The sequence below is a fragment of the Lepus europaeus genome, chromosome 21 (genome assembly GCF_033115175.1).
Source record: "Lepus europaeus isolate LE1 chromosome 21, mLepTim1.pri, whole genome shotgun sequence".
NCBI classification, from domain to species: domain Eukaryota; kingdom Metazoa; phylum Chordata; class Mammalia; order Lagomorpha; family Leporidae; genus Lepus; species Lepus europaeus.
The window spans coordinates 968,407-989,716 of record NC_084847.1 but is presented as its reverse complement, the minus strand read 5'-3'; the positions used below and the strand labels follow the sequence as shown (position 1 = coordinate 989,716).

At 51.6% G+C, this 21,310-nt stretch overlaps 1 protein-coding gene across 6 annotated transcripts in view; it reads right to left on the bottom strand.

Annotated features, from left to right (window-relative positions):
* CRAMP1 (cramped chromatin regulator homolog 1) overlaps positions 1-21,310 on the bottom strand; it is a 54,448-nt gene that overhangs the window by 13,159 nt on the left and 19,979 nt on the right. For 5 of the 6 annotated variants that reach the window (XM_062180396.1, XM_062180398.1, XM_062180399.1 and 2 more), the window contains 5 exons: positions 6,965-7,051; positions 6,510-6,633; positions 6,050-6,131; positions 4,563-5,681; positions 1,567-1,744 (listed from right to left, as the gene is read on the bottom strand). In XM_062180396.1, coding sequence (XP_062036380.1) covers positions 1,567-1,744; positions 4,563-5,681; positions 6,050-6,131; positions 6,510-6,633; positions 6,965-7,051 — 1,590 coding nt within the window. The remainder of the gene's footprint in view (positions 1-1,566; positions 1,745-4,562; positions 5,682-6,049; positions 6,132-6,509; positions 6,634-6,964; positions 7,052-21,310) is intronic. The other variant, XM_062180401.1, reaches the window with a different exon arrangement.

Below are 21,310 nucleotides of genomic sequence, written 5' to 3'. Positions count from 1 at the left end.
TTCTTCGGATAACCTGCTCAGTTTTCTGGAAACTTCCTAAACAAGGCGTCTCCGGAAAGTCCACAAACACTTGATTTATGGAAAAAACCACATGAACCTGTGAAGATTGTGCACCCAAACACTCTTTCATTCCACTCCCCATCTCTGCCCCGAAGATGGCTTTCCTGTCTCTGCCCATGAAATCCTTGTTCCCATTTTGAGTGGACAACAGGTCTCCTCTCAGGCCATTCCTGAGAGGCCTCCGGCACTCCACAGGGAACACAGCCAGGGATATTCTCCAAACAGACATCACTTTGGAGAACAAGGACACACCAGGACAGGACACCCGCTCACACAAGCTACTGGATTTTTGGTGTGCCCATCCACCCCCGCCTGCTGACTCCCTGAGAGCAGAGGGAGGCTGCTTAGGGTACACAGCAGAGAGCCAGTGCTGGGGCTGAACTTGCGCATACCCAGAACCACACAGGCACTAGAGGGGAACACCACCAGCAAAGGCCAGAACGGGAAGTCCCTGGCCCTGGTCCCCGGCTGTCCGCCACCTGCCAGGTCATCCTACTCTCACCACAATGGCCTTGGGAAGGACCACATGCCTTCAGGGTGAGCCCAGCACACATTCGGCCCCTGCGGCACCCACCTCTTCTGGTGGGGAGAGGTGCCCAAGGCTCACCTGGGGAGTGAGAGCCTCACAAAGTATCTAAGTTTCTTATTCTACCTTTAAAATTCATGTAGAAGTCACCATTTTAGCCACACCCAACTGTCATATAAAAACACCAAGGGTTAAAACAGTGCAAATAATGCCACAGTGAACAGTGCCTTGCTGATCTGGGGTCTCAGGCCCTGGTCTCACAACTCAGGAACCCTCTTGGATACAACTGGGGCAGGGGTGCTGTGGCCGGCAGGTCGCCGCAGCTTGCCTCCCAGGACCTGTGCTAGCTGCTCGCTGCCTCAGCGCACTGTGCGAGATGCAGAGAGGGAGTGGTTGTAGACGCAGGAGAACCAGCCATCCTCAGAAGCCAGAGCCCCCAAATCTGCACAGCACAGAGCTTTTCTGGCCTCATGAACCAAGAACCCCAAAGCGACCAGGCTGCCAAAGGCCCCATCCTCTGCTTCTTGCTGGCCCCAGCACCTCCCAACCCAGGCCCATGCTACTGCCCAGTTGCTGGACCGGGCGGGCCGCGGGAGCCTCACCTGAGGAGCAGGCCGCGGGAGCCTCACCTGAGGAGCAGGCCGCGGGAGCCTCACCTGAGGAGCGGGCCGCGGGAGCCTCACCTGAGGGGCGGGCCGCGGGAGCCTCACCTGAGGGGCGGGCCGCGGGAGCCTCACCTGAGGGGCGGGCCGCGGGAGCCTCACCTGAGGGGCGGGCCGCGGGAGCCTCACCTGAGGGGCGGGCCGCGGGAGCCTCACCTGAGGGGCGGGCCGCGGGAGCCTCACCTGAGGGGCGGGCCGCGGGAGCCTCACCTGAGGGGCGGGCCGCGGGAGCCTCACCTGAGGAGCGGGCCGCGGGAGCCTCACCTGAGGGGCGGGCCGCGGGAGCCTCACCTGAGGAGCAGGCCGCGGGAGCCTCACCTGAGGAGCAGGCCGCGGAGCCCTGCGGGAAGGTCTTGCTGCCGCGGAGGGTAGACTGGTTTCGAGGGCAGCGGGGGCTCCGAGAGCTCATGGTCACCATCTTCCCTGGGGGGGTCGCTGACTGCTCCTCCTGGGCAGGCCTCATGGAGGCTGTGGACACAGCACTTGCTTCTGGAGCCTGCACATAAATGGGTCAATGACATCCACGCTAAGCACATGGAAATGCCCTGAAATGAGTACCCCAAGAGGCATGAGGAGGCCTTCGAGAATTCAGAAGGCAGGGGCCGGCGTTATGGCACAGCAGGTAAAGCCAAGGACTGCAACACCAGCATCCAATAGGGATACTAGTTCGTGTCCCAGCTGTTCCACTTCTGATCCAGCTCCCTGCTAACAGCCCGGGACAGGCAGCAGAGGATGGCCCAAATGTTTGGGCCCCTACACCCATGTGGGAGACCTGGATGAAGCTCTTGGCTTCGGCACGTCCCGGTGCTGGGCACTGTGACCATTTCGGGAATGAAACAGTACTCAGATTCTCAAAATAAATAATCTTTAAAAAAAAAATCAGGGGGAGGCCGGTGCCATGGCTCAATAGGCTAATCCTCTGCCTGTGGCGCCAGCACACTGGGTTCTAGTCCCGGTCCTGGCGCCGGATTCTGTCCCGGTTGCCCCTCTTCCAGGCCAGCTCTCTGCTATGGCCCGGGAGTGCAGTGGAGGATGGCCCAAGTGCTTGGGCCCTGCACCCCATGGGAGACCAGGAGAAGCACCTGGCTCCTGGCTTCACATCAGCGTGATGCGCTGGCAGCAGCGTGCCAGCTGCAGTGGCCACTGGAAGGTGAACCAACGGCAAAGGAAGACCTTTCTGTCTGTCTCTCTCACTGTCCATTCTGTCAAAAAAAATAAATAAATAAATAAAATAAAATAAAATAAAATAAATAAATCAGGGGGAAAAAAAGATTCAGAAGGTGACCAGGTCTCACAAATCCCACTTCCAAGATGGTAAAGGTCAAGGGTCAGATAGACTTCAGCATCCCTCAGTGACTCGGCGATAGTCCGGGAAACCGTGAGAGCAGCCCCTCCCCACTCAAGAGAGCCCTCCTTCTTCTCCCTCGTCTGTGAGCGATGGCAAGCACTGAGGACGGGTGTGGTCAGAAGAGCAGTCCTACAGCGAAGGGACTTGGGGAGCGACCAAGGCCTGAAGCCGCCCAGCTGGTCCTTGCCTGCTCTGCCCACTGCTCTGCCGCTGCGGGCACTGCAGGGTGAGGGGCAGTGCCTCGCCTGTTAGAGAAGCTGCATGCAAAGGCCGGCCTACGACCGACACAAAGGCCGCGTCAGCTTCCGAGTCCAGCAAGGAAACAGATTTGCTCTCCAGAGGCAGAGGCAGCCTGAGTCCTGCAGGCCCTGGCACGAGCATGGCTGCGCGTGCTCGCTCTGTGCTCACCTGGCACCTGCGCTGCCCCGGAGAAGCCTGGCAGGAGGCTCAGCTTCTCAGCTCTCCTGCTGCTGTTCAAGGCCCCGCCGAGAGCCCCCATGCCAGGCATTCGGAAGCCCAGGCCCCTGTCACAGCCCCACGCCTCTCCACGGGCCCTGCCAGGGTTCTGGAGCCCTTCTACACCTCAGCCTTCAGGGGTTAGGGCCTGGTGACGCACTTGCTGTGACAGTTCCCCTGGACAGGAAGTGGCAGTGGGGCCGAAACACAGGAGAGGCTGCTCATCTGTCCCAAGGTCTCCAACCTCAGCCCAGGCCCCTGGGACTGCTCCAGGCAACGGTAGTGCTGCTGGCCAGGACCCTGCCCTGAGCGTCACGGCGGCGCCCCTGAGCGTCACGGCACCCACCCTCCTCTTGCCAACCCCTGCAGCTGTTCTCCACCCACCCCGCTTCCTCTTGCAGCTGACGCCAGGGGTTGGGCCTCCACATGTTCCAGATCTCCCATTACTCCAGTGGCCTCCTCCAGAGCCTTGGACACTTCACATCTCCTAACACCCCCACGGTAAACTTCCATCTGCCTGCTTCCACTCACTGGCCCCAACCGCTCTGCGGCCAGGCACAGCCAGGGGCCACCTCCACTAACAGGCCTGATTTTGGGGTGCCAGTCCCCAGAAGACTTGTGAGAACCCTGACAGCACTGTGGAGAGCACTGGCAGGGGCATATCTGGAGAAGGGCAGAAGTCAACCATGTGCACCAAGGGCAGGCAGGTGCGGGCACCACGTGGCTGGAGCGCAGGGAGCTGGGCAATCAGACCAAGCGCCCGGTGCCTGGAGCGCCCATCCACACAGGACACACTCAGCCTTCCATGTGGCTCTGAACACGAGACTGCTGTCAGCTACACAGCACACTCCCCAGAGAACACTGGCTAAAGCTTTTCAGGTCTGCTCCTGCATACGTCTAAACCCCACGTACACAATGCCGTCTTGGGACCTGGTGCCTCAGTCTGGCTCTCCTGCACTCGGGAGCCCCCATTTATACTCGAGACATGAAGGACAGGGAAACCCCTTCAGCAGGGCCGCCTGCGGCCAGTCTGCGGGCTCTGCGGACCACCTCCTGGTAAGTGTCACACGCTGGTCTTCCCCTGCCCCCAGCCAGCCTCCAGCAAGGGTCCCCACGGCTGGCCTGGGTTCTGGAACAGTAACAGCTCTGGCATCACCGCAGCAGGCTCGACCTGCCCCTCTGCAGAAACCTGCTGGGTTCTTCGGACAACTGGCCTCACCGCCGCCTTCACCCTGCCCACACGCCCTTCAGCCTGCATGCGCAAGGCCTGGCAGACTCACAGGCACGGCCAGGACCAGAGCACAGCCTGTCACCGTCATCCTCTTCGGAAACCCCCGAGATTAGACCTGCATCCCACTGTGTCCCCCAGGCCTCGCAGGGAAGCAGGGGAAGCTCCTGACCCAAGAGAAAGCAGCGTGGCTGGCAAAGGGCCTCCGCCTCGTCACGTGGGGCCCCGCTCCCCGGCCCGGGAGTGGCCATGAGCAGCCCCGCGGGACAGCCCGCCACTTACCAGCTTGGGGCTGACCTCAGTGGAGATGAGCCTCAGCAGGCAGTTGAGGAGCCGCTGCCTGTGGACGGCGGGTGGGGAGCCGGGGCGGCCCTCGGGGCCCAGCACGGCCAGCCAGTCGTACTCCAGCTGCAGCTTGCTGGGCTTGCCCATCATGAGGTAGACTTCGGCCAGCGTGAGGCTCTCAGAGGTCTGCAGGTTCCAGCCCTCCTCCCGGAGCTGCTGGGCCAGCCGGCTGGCCGGGAGCTCCTTCAGGGGCCTGGTGGGAGGGGGCTGTCCCTGAGGCGGTGGCTCTGAGGGGCTTCCCTTCTCCCTGGGCTCCTCCATGGGCGTGTCTGCAGAGTCTTTAGTGCAAACATCTGGTGGGAGCCCAGGGCCGGGCAGAGGCTCTGGGCCAGGTGGGGTGAAGTCGGCAGCCTCCTCACCGCCGGGGACACGCGTCTCTGGGGAAGCGGCTGCACTAGGAGGAGGCGGCTCCCTCCCAGGCCGGGAGTCCACACAGCGGCACTGGTCCGGGACGATGAGGTCCTGACAGGACTTCAGGTAGCGGGGCAGGGGGTCGAGGAGCGAGAGCTCATCATCCAGGTCTGGTAGCTGGCCACAGGTACATGGCAAGGACCCTGGCTCCCGCGTAGGGCCATCCCCACTGTCAGCCAGGGCCCCGGAGGTCTTCTCAAGCTGCAGCCCCACTTCCTGGTGCCCAGGGGAAGGCCTGTCAGCGGCGTCTGGGCTGCTCAGGCATGGTGCAGCCCCCTCCCCAGGACCACTTTCGGGGGAACTCTCTCCAGAGCTCTGCGAGGCATCGGTAGGAAGAGGCCGCCCCCCACCCTTGCCCTCGGCACCACTGCGCGGGCACTTCACCTGGCCTCGGGCTGTACCCTGCCCGCTCTGGATGCCCAGGATCTGGGCGGGGGGCAGCGTGTGAGTGTCCTTTGAGTTCTGCTTGCACCGGCCGCCCTCCTGCCAGTGCACCGTGCAGAAGGCCTTGGAGTGCACCACGCGGGCCACGCCGGGCAGCGGTGTCAGCGTGCAGTTCTCGCCTGGGAACAGGTGCAGGGTCACCCTTTCCTGTGCTGGTGTGGTGCATGGGCCCTGCACTTGATGCTCCTCCAACGTCTTGCGCTGAATACACCGTCAAGGACCACCCCCAACAGCGCACCCACCCTGCAGGGCAATGAGAGCGATGCCTGCCCCACACCATCAGTGCTGGGATCACGCACCCTTTCCTCACGCCACCCCCAGGCAACGTGCACCTGTTCCTCACCTCACGGACCTGGGGAATGGGCAGGGCCAGCCCAGCCACATCAGAGAGGCATTGGGCTGTGCCATGGGTCCCTCAGCCACACCCCATGGGCCAGATGTCTGACCGCACAGAATGGGGCTGTCCAGGCACAGGGAAGGCTCTGCACTTCAGTTCTAACTTCACGTCACAACCGCGGGGCCCCACACCCAAGCAGCAGACGCAGTCTGCTCTCTCAGGAAAAAGATACAATCCGCACTTCGTGTAGTGCCCACTTCTGCTTCAGGAACTCGATGAGACTGGAGACCTTGCGGTGCAGCTCCACGATCATCCTGTAGACGACAGAGGGCGTGAGGCTCCCACAGGGGCCCTCGGGAGCCACTGGGCTGCAGATTTAGTGTCTAACCTCAGCTTGGACATGAGAAATGCCGAGAGGAACAGCGGGGCTTTGTGGAGAAGAGGAGGAAGAGTTTGGAGCTGCCCTTCCTTCCCACAATTCTTAGCTAGCCCTCGAGGGGTCCCAGCTGCGCTCCTAGACCCCTGGAGTCTGAGGACCCCGATGACAATGGCTTCAGGGCATTGTCAGACCCGCACCCCACAGTCCTCACGTGCTGTTCTCACAAGGGGGTCTGTGAGGGAGATCCACACATGGCCCCTGGTGCCCTGTCCGGGCAGCTGACACAGCCTCCACACACCCACGGCCAGGGTACCTGAGGCGCGGGTTCTGAGCAAGGCTCTGCACGCGGGCCCAGGCGTGGTTGTTCCGTGGCTGGAGCTCCACAGGAACTTTCAGGGGTAGGCGCACTGGCTTCTGGTCCTCCTCGTCACTCAAGCCTACGACAGGGAGGGACATGTAAGTTCAGCATGTGCTCGCTGCCAGTCAGCTGTGGGCAGAGAGACCCTGACAGAGGAGGGAGGAATGCCAGGACCACCCACAGACCAGGCCACGAGACACCCCTGACAGTGCTCAGGGCTCACTCCTCTTTCTGGATGTCCCATGGCTTCTGTTAAGCTGGACTTACAGGGTGGACATGCTGCAGGAACCAGGAGCTTCCAGCTCAAAGAGCTGTCCACTTACGGGACTGGGATTAGACTCAGAAACAGAAGAGCACAGCTCAGCCTGTCCATCGCGCTGTGGTGTGGGGGCTGCAGGACGCCCACGTACCGTCAGGGTCACAGAGCTTCTTCAGAGCCCGACACATGGGTGCTTTGATCCGCAGATTTCTCCCCTTGTAGCGCACTGTCGTAGCCCTGGGAAAAGAATTGGGAAGAAACGCTGAGCCTGTGCACAAAGAAGGAAGGGCCAGTGCGGCGAGGTGCACGGAGCTGGAGCAGGCGGGGCTAGGCCTTCCCAGGACGAAGGACAGAGGCCCCTCTGTGCTTCCCACCAACAGACTCCTGCTGTTCCCAGGAAACACGCAGCGGCGCCTTGCTCGGCATGGGCGGGTCCCACCTCTGGGAACAGCCCTGCTCCGGAGTTCGTCAGTCCCAGCCACTCTCCACCTGGATGCAACTCCCTTGCTCCATCAGCACTGTCTCTCTCAGGACTCAGGAGACTCACAGCCCGAGAGCGTGGCTGTCACAGGCGCACACTCCCCGTAAACCACCTACAGCTGGGCCAGGGGCTGCAGGCCTCCCACCCCTCTGTTTGCCACAGCTGTAGGAAAAGTGGAATTATACAAAGAAATACTAAATAATTAAGGAATCAAGAAAAACAGGTGTTCTTAAAATATGGTGGATGGGGCACAGGTTCTGTCCTGGCTGCTCCACTTCCCATCCAGCTCTCTGCTATGGCCTGGGAAAGCAGTGGAAGATGGCCCAGATCCTTGGGCCCCTGCACCTGCATGGGAGACCTGGAAGAAGCTCCTGGCTCCTGGCTTTGGATCAGCTCAGCTCCAGCCATTACAGCCATTTAGGGAGAGGACCAGTGGATGGCAGACCTCTCTCTACCCCTCCCTCTTCTCTGTAACTCTGCCTCACAAATAAGTAAATCTTTTTTTTTTTTTTTTTTTTTTTTTAATGATGGGTGGTCAAGTTAATGTAGATAAGACAAATAAAGACCGGGATATTTGAAAATACTCAAGTCTCATTGCTCTGGACCCAAAGTTCTAGGTGTTTTTACATTTTTATTTTATTATTTGAAAGAGTTACAGTGCGAGAGGACAGAGAGAGATTCTTCTACTGGTTCACTCCCCAAAGAGCCGCAATGACCAAGGATGGACCGGTCTGGCTAAAGCCAGGAAGCTTCTTGGGGTCTCCCAAATGGGTGGCAGGGGCCCAGGCACTTGGGCACCTTCCACTGCTTTCCCAAGCCATAGAGAGAGCTGGAGCAGAAACGCAGCAGCCAGCACTTGAATCAGCACCCACATGGGAAGCCGGCACTGAGGTGAAGGCTTAACCTGCTGTGCCACAGCGCCGGTCCTTTTTGCTTGGTTTTAAAACCGGAAGTTACAAAGAATGCATATTCTCTGGAGTTTCTGAAACATGAAATTCCAAGGCGTGCACACCGGTGGAGTGGCTGGTGAGTGAACGTGGGTTTGTTTGACAAAGTGCTCAGGCTACGCATTTACTGTTTTTAGGCCTTTCTGCTTTCATCAACGTGCATGACTGACCAACTTCTAGCTGCAGTCGGTAAGATGAAGAGAGCTGCACCAGTCCTAGTTGCTCAGTTGTAAAGAAACAGCGCTGTGGCACAGTGGGTAAAGCTGCTGCCTGAGTGCCGGCATCCTGTATGGCCGCTGGTTTGGGTCCAGCTGCTCCACTTCCACTCCAGCTCTCTGCTGTGGCCTGGGAAAGCAGCAGAAGATGCCCAAGTCCTTGGGCTCCTACACCCACGTGGGAGACCTGGAGTAAGCTCCAGGCTCCTGGTTTCTGATCGGCACAGCTCCGGCTATTGAGGCCATTTGGGGAGTGAACCGGGATGGAAGACTTTTCTTTGTGCCTCTGCATCTCTGTGACTCTGCCTTTTAAATAAATCAAATAGATGTTGATGACTGACCTATCAATCAGAAGACTCTGTTCAAATCCACACATAATCATACATGCATCTGTGCACATGAATCCCCCAGGATAAAACTGACATGGACACACATGAAATTAGCACAGCGCTTATTTTGTTTTAAGGATTTTATTTGAGAGGTAGAGTTAGAGACAGTGAAAGGGAGAGACAAAGTCTTCCATCTGCTGGTTCACTCCCCAAATTTCCACAAAGGGCCGGAGCTGTGTGGATCTGAAGTAGAAAGCCAGGTGCTTCTCCCGGGTCTCCCACATGGCTGTTAGGGCCGAAGCACTTGGGCCATCTTCTACTGCTTTCCCAGGCCACAGCAGAAAGCTGGATTGGAGAGGAGTAGCCGGGACTAGAACCAGCACTCACATGGGATGTCGGTGCTGCAGGCGGAGTATTAACCTATTGCACCATGGCGCCGGCCCCTCACAGTGGTTATTTTTGGTGAGAAGAATGGGATGGGATGGTAGGGACAATCTTGTATTTGTATTGTCTGAAACCTATCAAAACATATTTGTATATTACTTGCATAATTTTTTCTTATCATACTTTTATTTATTTTTTAAAGTTTTATTTAATATAAATTTCAAAAGTACAACTTTTGGATTATAGCTGTTTTTCCCCCCATAACCACCCTCCCATCCACAAACCATCCCATCTCCTACTCCTTCTCCCATCCCATTCTTCATTAAGATTCATTTTTAATTATCTTTACATAGAGATCAACTTGGTATATACTAAGGAAAGATCTCAACAGATTGCACCCACACAAAGTTTAAAGTACTGTTTGAATACTACTTTTACCGTTAATTCGCATAGTACAACACATTAAGGACAGAGATCTTACATGGGGAATAAGTGTACAGTGACTCCCATTGTTGATTTAACAACTGACACTCTTATTTATGACGTCAGTAATCACCCAAAGCTCCCGTCATGAACTGCCAAGGCTTTGGAAGCCTCTTGAGTTCACAAACTCCAACCTTATTTACAAGGCCATTAACCAAAGTGGAAGTTCTCTCCTCCCTTCAGAGAAAGGCACCTCCTTCTCTGATGGCCACTTCTTTCTTCTGGGATCTCCCTCAAAGAGATCTTTCACTTAGGACATTTTTTTTTTCCCCACAGTGCCTTTGCTTTCCATGTCTGAGAAACTTTCATGGGCTTTGTAGCCAGAACCAAATGCCTTAAGGGCTGATTCTGAGGGCAGAATGCTGTTTAGGGCATTTGCCAATCTATGAGTCTGCTGTGTATCCTGCTTCCCATGTTGTATCGTTCTCTCCCTTTTTAACTCTATCAATCATTATTAACAGACACTGGTCTTATTTATGTGATCCCTTTGACAGTCTTATCTATATGATCAATTATGAACTTAAATTGATCACTTTAACAAGTAAGATGGCATTGGTACCTGCCAACTTAATGGGATTTGGAGTCCCATGGTACGTTTCTACCTCTACCATTAGGGGTAAGTCCGAATGAGCATGTGCCAAACTGTACAACTCCTCCCTCTCTTATTCCCACTCTTATTTTTAACAGGGAATACTTTTCAGTGAAATTCAAACACCTAAGAATAATTGTGCATTAAAGATTTCAACCAATGGTACTAAGTAGAACAAGAAAATACTAAGAAGAATGGGAAAGTAGGCTGTTCGTCAGGACAGGGCTGATCAAGTCGCTGCTTCTCATAGTGTCCTGCTTCACTCTTACAGGTTTCCTTTTAGGTGCTCAGTTAGTGGTCACCGATCAGGGAGAACATGTGATATTTGTCCCTTTGGGTCTGGCTTATTTCACTCAGCATGTTTTCCAGATTCCTCCATTTTGTTGTAAATGACCAATTTCTTTCTTTTTTTTTTTTTTTACTGCTGTATAGTATTTTATAGAGTACATATCCCATAATTTCTTTATCCAATCTTCTATTGATGGGCATTTAGGTTGATTCCAGGTCTTAGCTATTGTGAATTGAGCTACAATACACACTGAGGTGCAGACAGCTCTTTTATTTGCCAATTTCATTTCATTTGGGTAAATTACAAGGAGTGGGATGACTGTGGTGGGGCTATATTCAGGTTTCTGAGGAATCTACAGACTGACTTCCATTGCGGCTTTACTAGTTTGATTCCCACCAACGGTGGGTTAGTGTCCTTTTTTCCCCCACATCCTTGCCAGCATCTGTTGGTTGATTTCTGTATGTGAGCCATTCTAACTGGGGTGAGGTGAAACCTCATTGTGGTTTTGATTTGCATTTCCCTGATGGCTAGTGATCCTGAACATTATTTAATGTGTCTGTTGGCCGTTTGGATTTCCTTTTTTATGAAAGGCAGTTAGACAGTGAGAGACAGAGAGAGAGAGAGAGAGAGAGAGAGAGAGAGAGAGAGAGAGAGGTCTTCCTTTCCGTTGGTTCACCCCCCAAATGGCCGCTATGGCCAGCACGCTTGCCCGATCCGAAGCCAGGAGCCAGGTGCTTCTCCTGGTCTCCCATGGGGTGCAGGGCCCAAGCACTTGGGCCATCCTCCACTGCCTTCCCAAGCCACAGCAGAGAGCTGGCCTGGAAGAGGAGCAACTGGGACAGAATCCAGCGCCCCAACTGGGACTAGAACCTGGGGTGCCAGCACCACAGGTGGAGGATTAGCCTAGTGAGCCGCGGTGCTGGACAAGGATTTCCTCTTTTGAACAATGTCTATTTAGGTCCTTGGCCCATATCTTAAGTGGGTTCTTTGTTTTGTTGTTGTGCAGTTTCTTGATCTATTTGTAGATTCTGGTTATGCATCCTTCATCAGTTGCATAATTTGCAAATATTTTTCCCATTCTGTAAGTTGCCTCTTCACTTTTCTGTTTCTTTTGTAGTACAGAAACTTCTCAATCTGATGTAATCCTAATCATTAATTCTGGCTTTGACTGCCTGTGCCTCTGGGGTCTTTTCCAAGAAGTCTTTGCCTGTGCCTATATCTTGCACGGTTTCTCCAATGTTTTTTAATAATCTGATGGTGTCGCGTCATAGATTTAGATCTTTAATCCATGTTGAGTGGACTTTTGTGTAAGGTGTAAGGTAGGGGCCTTGCTTCATACTTCTGCACATGGAAATCCAGTTTTCACAGCATTATTTGTTGAATAGACTGTCGTTGCTTTAGGAGTTGGTTTTAGATCCTTGATCAAATATAAGTTGGCTGTAGATGTTTGGATTGATTTCTGGTGTTTCTATTCTGTTCCACTGGTCTATCCATCTGTTTCTGTACCAGTACCATGCTGTTTTGATTACAACTGCCCTGTAATATGTCTTGAAATCTGGTATTGTGATGCCTCCTGCTGTTTTTGTTGTACAAGATTGCTTTAGCTATTCGAGCTCTCCTGTGCCTCCATATGAATTTCAGCATCATTTTTTCCAGTATTCTGACTGATATTGCATTGAATCTATAAATTGCTTTTCGGAGAAAGGACATTTTGATATTGTTCCTTCCAAACCATGAACATGGAAGGTTTTTCCATTTTTTGGTATCCTCTTCTATTTCTTTCTTTAAGGTTTTGTAATTCTCATTGTAGAGATCTTTGACATCCTTAGTTAAGTTTATTCCAAAGTATTTGATTTTTCTTTTGTAGCTACTGTGAATGGGATTGATCTTAGTTCTTTCTCAGCTGCAGCATTGTCTGTGTACACAAAGGCTGTTGATTTTTGTGCACTGATTTTATATCCTGCTACTTTACCAAGCTCCTCTATGTTTCAATAGTCTCTTAGTGGAGATCTTTGGATCCCCTAAATAAGGAATTACATTGTCTGCAAAGAGGGATAGTTTGACTTCTTCCTTTCCAATTTGTAGCCCTTTAATTTCTTTTTCTTGCCTAATGGCTCTGGCTAAAACTTCCAGAATTATATTGAATAGTAATGGTGAGAGTGGGCATCCATGTCTGGTACCGGATCTCAGTGGAAATGCTTCCAACTTTTGCCCATTCAATAGGATGCTGGCCATGGGTTTTTCATAAATTGCCTTGATTGTGTTGAGGAATGTTCCTTCTATACCCAATTTGCTTAGAGGGTTTTTTTTGTTTGTTTGTTTGTTTTTTGATAGGCAGAGTGGATAGTGAGAGAGAGAGAGACAGAGAGAAAGGTCTTCCTTTTTTGCTGTTGGTTCACCCTCCAATGGCCGCTGCGGTCAGTGCATCTCGCTGATCCAAAGCCAGGAGCCAGGTGCTTCTCCTGGTCTCCCATGCGGGTGCAGGGCCCAAGCACTTGGGCCATCCTTCCCGGGCCATAGCAGAGAGCTGGCCTGGAAGAGGGGCAACTGGGACAGAATCTGGCGCCCCAACCGGGACTAGAATCCGGTGTGCCGGCCCTGCAAGGCGGAAGATTTGCCTGTTAAGCCACGGCGCCAGCCTGTTTAGAGTTTTAATCATGAAGGGGTGTTGCATTTTATCAAGTACTTTCTCTGCATCTATTGAGATAATACAGTTTTTCTTCTGCAGTTTAAGGTGGTGTATCATTGATTGATTTGCAAACACTGAACCATCCCTGCATACCAGGGATAAATCCCACTTGGTCTGGGTGGATCTTCCTGATGTGTTATTGCATTCTGTTGGCCAGAATTTTATTGAGGATTTTTGCGTCTATGTTCATCAGGAATACTGGTCTGTAATTCTTTCTCTGCTGCATCTTTGTCAGGTTCACGAATTAAGGGGATGCTGGCTTCGTAGAATGAATTTGGGAGGATTCCCTCTCTTTCAATTGTTTTGAATCGTTTCAGAAGAATTGGAGTTAGTTCTTTAAATGTCTGGTAGAATTCAGCAGTGAATCCACCTGGTCCTGGGCTTTACTTGGTTGAGAGGGCCTTTATTACAGATACAATTTCTGACATGGTTATAGGTCTGTTTAGGTTTTGTTTTGTTTGTTTGTTTTTTTTAAATTTGACAGATAAGTGTTATACAGTGAGAGAGACAGAGAGAAAGGTCTTCCTTCCGTTGATTTACTCCCCAAATGGCCGCCACGGCAGGCACTGCGCCAATCCGAAGCCAGGAGCTTCTTCCTGGTCTCCCACGTGGGTGCAGGGCCCAAGTACTTGGGCCATCCTCCGCTGGCTTCCTGGGCCACAACAGAGAGCTGGACAGGAACCCGGTGCCCATATGGGATGCTGGCACCACAGGCGGAGGATTAGCCAAGTGAGCCACGGTGCCGGCCCGTTTAGGTTTTCTATGTCTTCATAGTTCAACTTAGGTAGGTTGTAGGTGTCCCAGAATCTATCCATTTCTGAGAGATTTCATAGTTTGTTGGCATACAACTCTTTGTAGTAATTTCTGATGACTTTTTATTTCTGTGGTGTCTTTTATTACATTCCCTTTTTCATTTCTAATTTTACTGATTTGGGTCTTTTCACTCCTGTTTTTAGTTAGTTGGGCCAATGGTGTGTCTGTCCATTTTATTTAATTTTTCAAAAAATCAGCTCTTCATTTTGCTGATCTTTTGTAATTTTTTTTGGATTCCATTTTGTTGATGTTTTGATATGTTGTGTTGTCTTCATTTGCTTCCAGAAAGTTTTTGGTTTCTTCTAGGACTCACTGTTCATTTAGGAGCATGTTGTTTAGTCTCCACATATTTGCATATGCTCTAGGGATTCCTGCGTTGCTAATTTCCAGCTTCATTCCACTGTGGTCTGGGAAGATGCATGGTATGATTTAGACTCTTTCGAATTTGCTGAGACTTGCTTTATGGCCTAGTCTGTGGTCCATCGTAGAGAAGGTTCTGTGCACTGCTGAGAAGAATGTGAATTCAACTGTAGGATGAAAAGTTCTGTAGATATATGTCAGATCCATTTGGTCTATAATGTCGATTAAAACTGCTGTTTTCTTGTTGATTTTCTGTCTGGTTGATTCGTCTGTTGCTGAAAGTGAAGTACTGCGGGCCAGCACTGTGGCACCGCAGGTTAACACCATGGCCTAAAGCGATGGTACCCCATATGGGTGCCGGTTCTAGTCCCGGTTGCTCCTCTTCTAATTCAGCTCTCTGCTATGGCCTGGGAAAGCAGCAGAAGATGGTCCAGGTGCTTGGGCCCCTGTACCCGCGTGGAAGTCAGAAGAAGCTCCTGGCTTCGATTAGGAGCAGCTTCAGCCATGACGGCCAATTGGGGAGTGAACCAGTGGATGGAAGACCTCTCTCTCTCTCTGCCTCTCTTCTTTCTGTATAACTCTTTCAAATAAATGAATCTTTAAAAAAAATAAAGTGGAGGACTTCAATATTATTGTATTGGAGTCTAAGTCTCCCTTTAAGTCCCTTAACATATCTTTTAAATAGCCCAGTGCCCTGTAATTAGGTACATATACATTTATAATAGTTACATCTTCCTGTTGAATTGATCCCTTAATCATTATATAGTGCCTTTCTTTGTCCTTTTTAACATTTTTTTTGTGTTAAAGTCTATTTTGTGTGATATTAAGATGGCTATGCCAGCTTTTTATTTTTATTTTTTTTGACAGAGTGGACAGTGAGACAGACAGATGGCCGTGTTTCTGTGTATAACACATCTTTAAGCATCTTTTGCAGGGCTGGACGAGTGGTGACAAGTTCTTTCAATTTCTATTTGCTATGAAGGGTTTTTATTTCACTTTCATTCACAAATGAGAGCTTTGCAGGATATAATATTCTGGGCTGGCAGTTTTTCTCAGTACCTGGGCTATATTTCGTCATTCCCTCCTTGCCTGTAGGGTTTCTGATGAGAAGTCAGCTGTAAGTCTGATTGGAGATCCTCTAAGAGTAATCTGATGTTTCTCTCTTGCACATTTTAGCATCTTTTCTTTGTGTATCACTGTGGTGAGTTTGATTACAACGTGCCGTGGCGAGCATCTTTTCTGGTCATGTGGATTGGGAGTTCTGTGTGCTTCCTGTACTTGGAGGTCTCTTTCTTTCTCCAAACCTGGAAAGTTTTCTGCTAGTATCACACTACAAGGGCCTTCTAATCCTTTCTCTCTCCATGCCTTCAGGAACTTCTAGAACTTGAATGTTGGGTTTAATAGTATCTTACAGATTCCCAACAATATTTTTTAGATTTCTAATTTCCTCTTTGGTTTGACTGTATACTCTCCTGTGCTCTAAGTCCAATAATTCTCTCTTCTGCCTCACTGATTCTGTTTTTAAGACTCTCAACTGTGTTTTTTATTTGTTCTATTGAAGTCTTCATTTCGATTTCTCTTCAATATCTCAATTTCATGTTCTATTGAGTTCTTCATTTCATTTTGATTCCTCCTAAGATTTCAATTCCCTGAGATTTTCTTTCATGTCCTGCATGGATTTCAGAAGTTTGTGTTTGTTTTTGATTACTTCCAAGTATTCTTATCAATTTTTCAGTTCCATTTCTTCTATCTCATCGTCTTCATAATCTTGTATTGAAGTGCCATGTTCATTTGGGAGCATCACCTTGTCTTCCTTATCCTTGTTTCTTAGGTTGTTGTGTTTGTTGTTCGACATTTGTGGAGATACTTTTTTTTTTTTTTTCCTGTTGTGGTAGCTTTTTTCTTTGTGCTGTCTGTAGATAAGTGGACTGTCTGCTTTCAGTCAACCTCTAGAGGCTTGTGGTGGGTGTGGCCAGAGAGCTCTGTTCAGTTCTTCATGGTTAAGGGCTTGCCTAAGGTGACACACCCAGGTTTGGCGTAGTAAATTTTTTTTTCATTTGACAGATAGAGTTAGACAGTGAGAGACAGAGAGAGAGAGAGAAAGGTCTTCCTTTCCGTTGGTTCACCCCTAAATGGTCGCTATGGCCAGCGCGCTTGCCTGATCCGAAGCCAGGAGCCAGGTGCTTCCTCCTGGTCTCCCATGCGGGTGCAGTTCCCAAGCACTTGGGCCATCCTCCACTGCCTTCCCAAGCCACAGCAGAGAGCTGGACTGGAAGAGGAGCAACCAGGACTAGAACCTGGTGCCCATATGGGATGCTGGTGCCACAGGCAGAGGATTAACCAAGTGAGCCATGGCATCGGCCCCACCTCTCTCTCTTTTTGTTAATCAGAAGGGAAGTAATTTCGCTCAGCTGAGCTCTTCTCCTTGATGGCGATTAGTGTCTGTCTGCTAGCCCCAGTGGGATTTATATTCGTCTGCTCCATCCCAAGGACTATACAAAGGGTCTGTGCACTCCTCAGTGTAAGTTCAGTTTCCCCTGCAATGTCCCTCACCGGGTAGGCAGGGCCGCCCGAGCCAGATTCCCCTGCAATGTCTCTCACTGCGTAGGAAGGGCCGCCTGAGCTTGTGGCGTCTCCCACTGAGACTACTCAAAGTCTTGGCCACACCATGAGTTCTCCCACACATGCTCAGTTTTTTGTTTTTTGTTTTCCCCACAGTCCAGGTTCAGAAGCTCCACAGTTATTAGGTCTTAGTCTCCTGTTATTACTCCCCACCAGAGTCAGGTTTCTCCACCCAGCTGATTGCCAGGCACAGCCCCAAGCTGGCACAGCTGTTAAGTATGTCCAAAATGGCGCCCGCTCCATTGGCTCGTGTGCCTTTGTAATGTGATTGGACAGAGAGAATTGTGCCCATATTGTCCTTTTTATTTTTTCTCCCCTCTAGCTAGGCTGATGTACTTTCCCCCACAGGGATTCAAGCCTCATTCCCTCTAGGCTCTTCTTGCCGCTTTTCCACCAGTGTCTTGGGCTACTGTGGTTTCTTCTCATCTCACTTTGCAGCGCTGGTGTGGAGGCTCTAGGTTGCTGGGGTCCTGAGCCATGGGTGCCCACGCCCTCCACGTAGGTCCACCATGTCCCTCTAACTGCGGAAGAGTTTCCTCTGCCATTTTTTCCCTAACTATTCCCTGAGACTACACTATCTCCACTTTTACTAAACTATCTTCTGGACTATACCAGTAAGTTCCCTCCCTATCCTGCCATCTTGGAACCGCCCCCTTCTAACTTGTGCAATTTTTAAAAACATTATTCTAGGAACACTTATTTTTTATGGTATGAAGTACTGTCTGATTCTAGAATTGAAATAAAATCAATATAATCTTTTTTAAAAAGTTATTCTAAAACAACGATGCCTGAGACTGAAGATCAGAATGTAAGCAATGACTCCAAATGAAACTGCATGAGAGGGACACCCACGTCAACTGCCTGCAGCCAGCTGGGGCTGGGTTCTCCACGGGTAACTGGGAGTCACCACCACTTCCATAACTCAGGAGACACAGCTGTGCCCCTGTCCTTAAAGAGGGAGCAGCTTTGGGGCAGGTGTTGGTGTGGCAGCTAGGATACCACCTGGGACACCAAGGTTCCTGGGTGTGAGTCCCGGTCACTCTGCTACTGACTCAGCTCAATGCTGCTGTGCCCTCTGGGAGGCAGCAGGTGACAGCCCAACTACCTGGGTCCCTGTCACCCCTGTGGGAGACCTGGATTGGGTTCCAAGGTACCCTGGCTGTTACAGGCATTTGGGGAATGAACCAATGGATGTAAGATCTCTCTCCACTTTTCAACAAAAGTAGATACTAATTTGGCATTATGGAGTGTCAATACAAAACAGGCTGTTTCGGTGTCATCTCCTGAACATTTAGGGTTTAAGTGAGTGCTCACAGGTTATTCAGACAGACAACGGAGTCTTAGGGAATGGGGAAGAGCAGAAGGAGCAGCAGAGGTGAGGCTTAAGAAGCCTGGCCAAGGGTAAAGGAGACCCATAACAGGTGTCCATCTCACACTCACTCTTGGTCTGGGGATAGTTTGGAGATGAAACAACACTTTCTGAGACAAGATTCTCGTACCACCTTATTATCCAAGAAGAAATAAACAGCAGTGGCACAGCAGTGGCTACAGGAGAAGAGACCCGACAAATATCTTAAAAGAGCAGTAATTAAGTGATTCAGTGATTGAGCTGAATCTTAAACCACCTCTCCAGAGTCAAAGGCTGGTCACTGTTTGAACCATCTGCCCCCAAAACCAAACGCAGCCAGCAAGAACAGGTGAAGCTATGGCATGTGCCACCTGTGTTTGTGATAATCACATTTTCCGTTTAGCTATTTTTTACTTCCTTTTTTTTCTTCAGTGAAAGTCAGTGCACTTTTTTGTTGTTGTTGTTGACAGGCAGAGTGGACAGTGAGAGAGAGAGAGAGAGAGACAGAGAGAAAGGTCTTCCTTTGCCGTTGGTTCACCCTCCAATGGCCGCTGCAGCCGGCGCATCTCGCTGATCCCAAGGCAGGAGCCAGGTGCTTCTCCTGGTCTCCCATGGGGTGCAGGGCCCAAGGACTTGGGCCATCCTCCACTGCACTCCCGGGCCACAGCAGGGAGCTGGCCTGGAAGAGGGGCAACCGGGACAGAATCCGGCGCCCCAACTGGGACTAGAACCCGGTGTGCTGGCGCCGCAAGGCGGAGGATTAGCCTGTTAAGCCACAGCGCCGGCCTTGAAGCCAGGAATTTAATACAGGCTTCCCAAGTGTGTGTCAGGAACCCAATCACCTGCGCCATCACCACTGTCTCCACACTGGTCACAAATAGGTGGCAGAGCTGAGTGCTGATGTAGTACTCCCAGGGAAGGCAGGGTCTCAGCTGCTGGGCTAATGGCCACAAGTGCACTCTGGATTAACAGGTAACCTCTCTCCCTTTCCTCTCAAAGTGGAATTCCAAGAGCAGCCACAGGCTAGTGCACAACACAGCATCCAGATCCACGTCCACCTGACAGGAGAGGATGCACAGGCCTAGCCCAGGCCCAGGATGTGGTACGTGCCTGCCTCCCCACCTACTGGCCCAAACTGAAAGACAGGCCAGGCCAGGAGTCCTTGGGGCACAGGAGCTTGAGGTGGTTTTACCTGTGGTACAATCACAAGCTGACTTCAAACTGAACCTGACCACACAGAGGGCACTCTCTGCATCCCAATATGCATCGTGTAGGCCAACAGGAAAACGGAGCTCCATGAGCAGGGGCCCTAGCTTTGCTCTCACACACCATTTACCCTCTTCTCTGCAAAGCCACTTTGAAAACTTCATGAGCACATGCTTGATTCAAGGCCTGTGTGTTGTGAACAGGTAGTAAACTCTGATTTTAGCTAAGATCTTTTCAATTCATTTACTCCAATTCTCTCACTCAAGAGACTCACAGCTGTGAGAGACATCTGCACAGGAAGCTCAGTATTCCACCGCTGCTGGTGGTCATCACCGAGTGGAGCCCACAGCCACCTGACTACTGTCCTCCAGCTGTTTCGCCTTTACAAATAGTTTGTTTGTTCTTAAAATCAAACATCTGCTGCTGAAGAAGGACAACTGGATAGAACGAAGCAGAAAGCCCAGGCCCTGAGGAGACCATACGGCCGCCAGCTGCCCTCTGCCAAGGCACAAGCAACTCACAGGGGACAGTCCTTTCTGGGGTGGGGGATGTGCTGCACAGGGCAAGGCAGAGGGCTCTCAGGCACTGCACAAGCCACAGGAGACAGTGATGTCGGGAGACACTGCTGAGACAATGAAAAGGGACGCCACAGATGGAGAAAAAGCACCAAACTGCACAGCGGACAGGTCCTGGAACTCTAGCTACAGGCAGCAACAAGAAAACGGGCACTGGAGAAGCTGGGCATCACTAGGCACCAGGAAAATGCACATCAAAGCAGAGAGACATCGCCTCATACCCCCTGGAAGGCTCAGAAAAACAAACTGCCTGACAGAACACACTGGGGTGCGTGGGGGAAAGGTGCAAGCTCCCCAGTTCACGTCAGACCACACTGCCTCCCAGGGTAAAACCAATGTTTACAAAAATCTGGTGGCCACGGTCTAGGGTCACTTATTCCAAGATCCAAAAAGTCCTCAGGGTGACAGTGTGCCCCGAGCACACACTGCTGAGTGCAGGAGGCCAACCTCAGAGGGCCACTGCCGGAGGCGCCACTTGGAGGACTTTCTGGGAAGGGAAAAACTACAGCAAAGACAATGTGGCTCTGCAGCTGCAGGCTGGGTATGGAGGAGGGGTGGCCAGGGAAGCGTTCGTCCAGCACTTCACTGTTCTGTGGTCACACCAGTCTGTGCATTTGTGTCTGAGAAAGGAGCCACGTACTGCATGGTTCATGTGTGCTGCACCCGGGGGACAGCAGGACTGGAAGAGCAGCGTGCCCCAGGAGCCTGGAGAGTCCAGGGAAGAGGCCAGGCTCTGCCTCTGCCTGTAGTCTGTCTGATTCTCAGAGAATCGTGGGTATTCTGCAAACATACCCTGATGCGTGTCCCATTCGGATGCAGCTGTCTCTGCCTGCAGAGCACCTACAGAGACACCTCACATTCGAAGGTTGGCATGGGCCTGAGGTCACAGGAAAGACCCAAGACGGGCCAGCGCTGTGGCGTACTAGGTAAAGCCGCCGCCTGCAGTGCCGGCATCCCACATGGGCGCTGGTTCAAGTCCCAGCTGCTCCACTTCCGATTCAGATGTCTGCTATGGCCTGGGAAAGCAGTGGGATGATGGCCCAAGTCCTTGGGCCCTGCACCCACATGGGAGGCCTGGAAGAAGCTCCTGGCTTCAGATCAGCACAGCTCCGACCGTTGCAGCCAATTGGAGAGTGAACCATCAGATGGAAGACCTCTCTCTCTCTC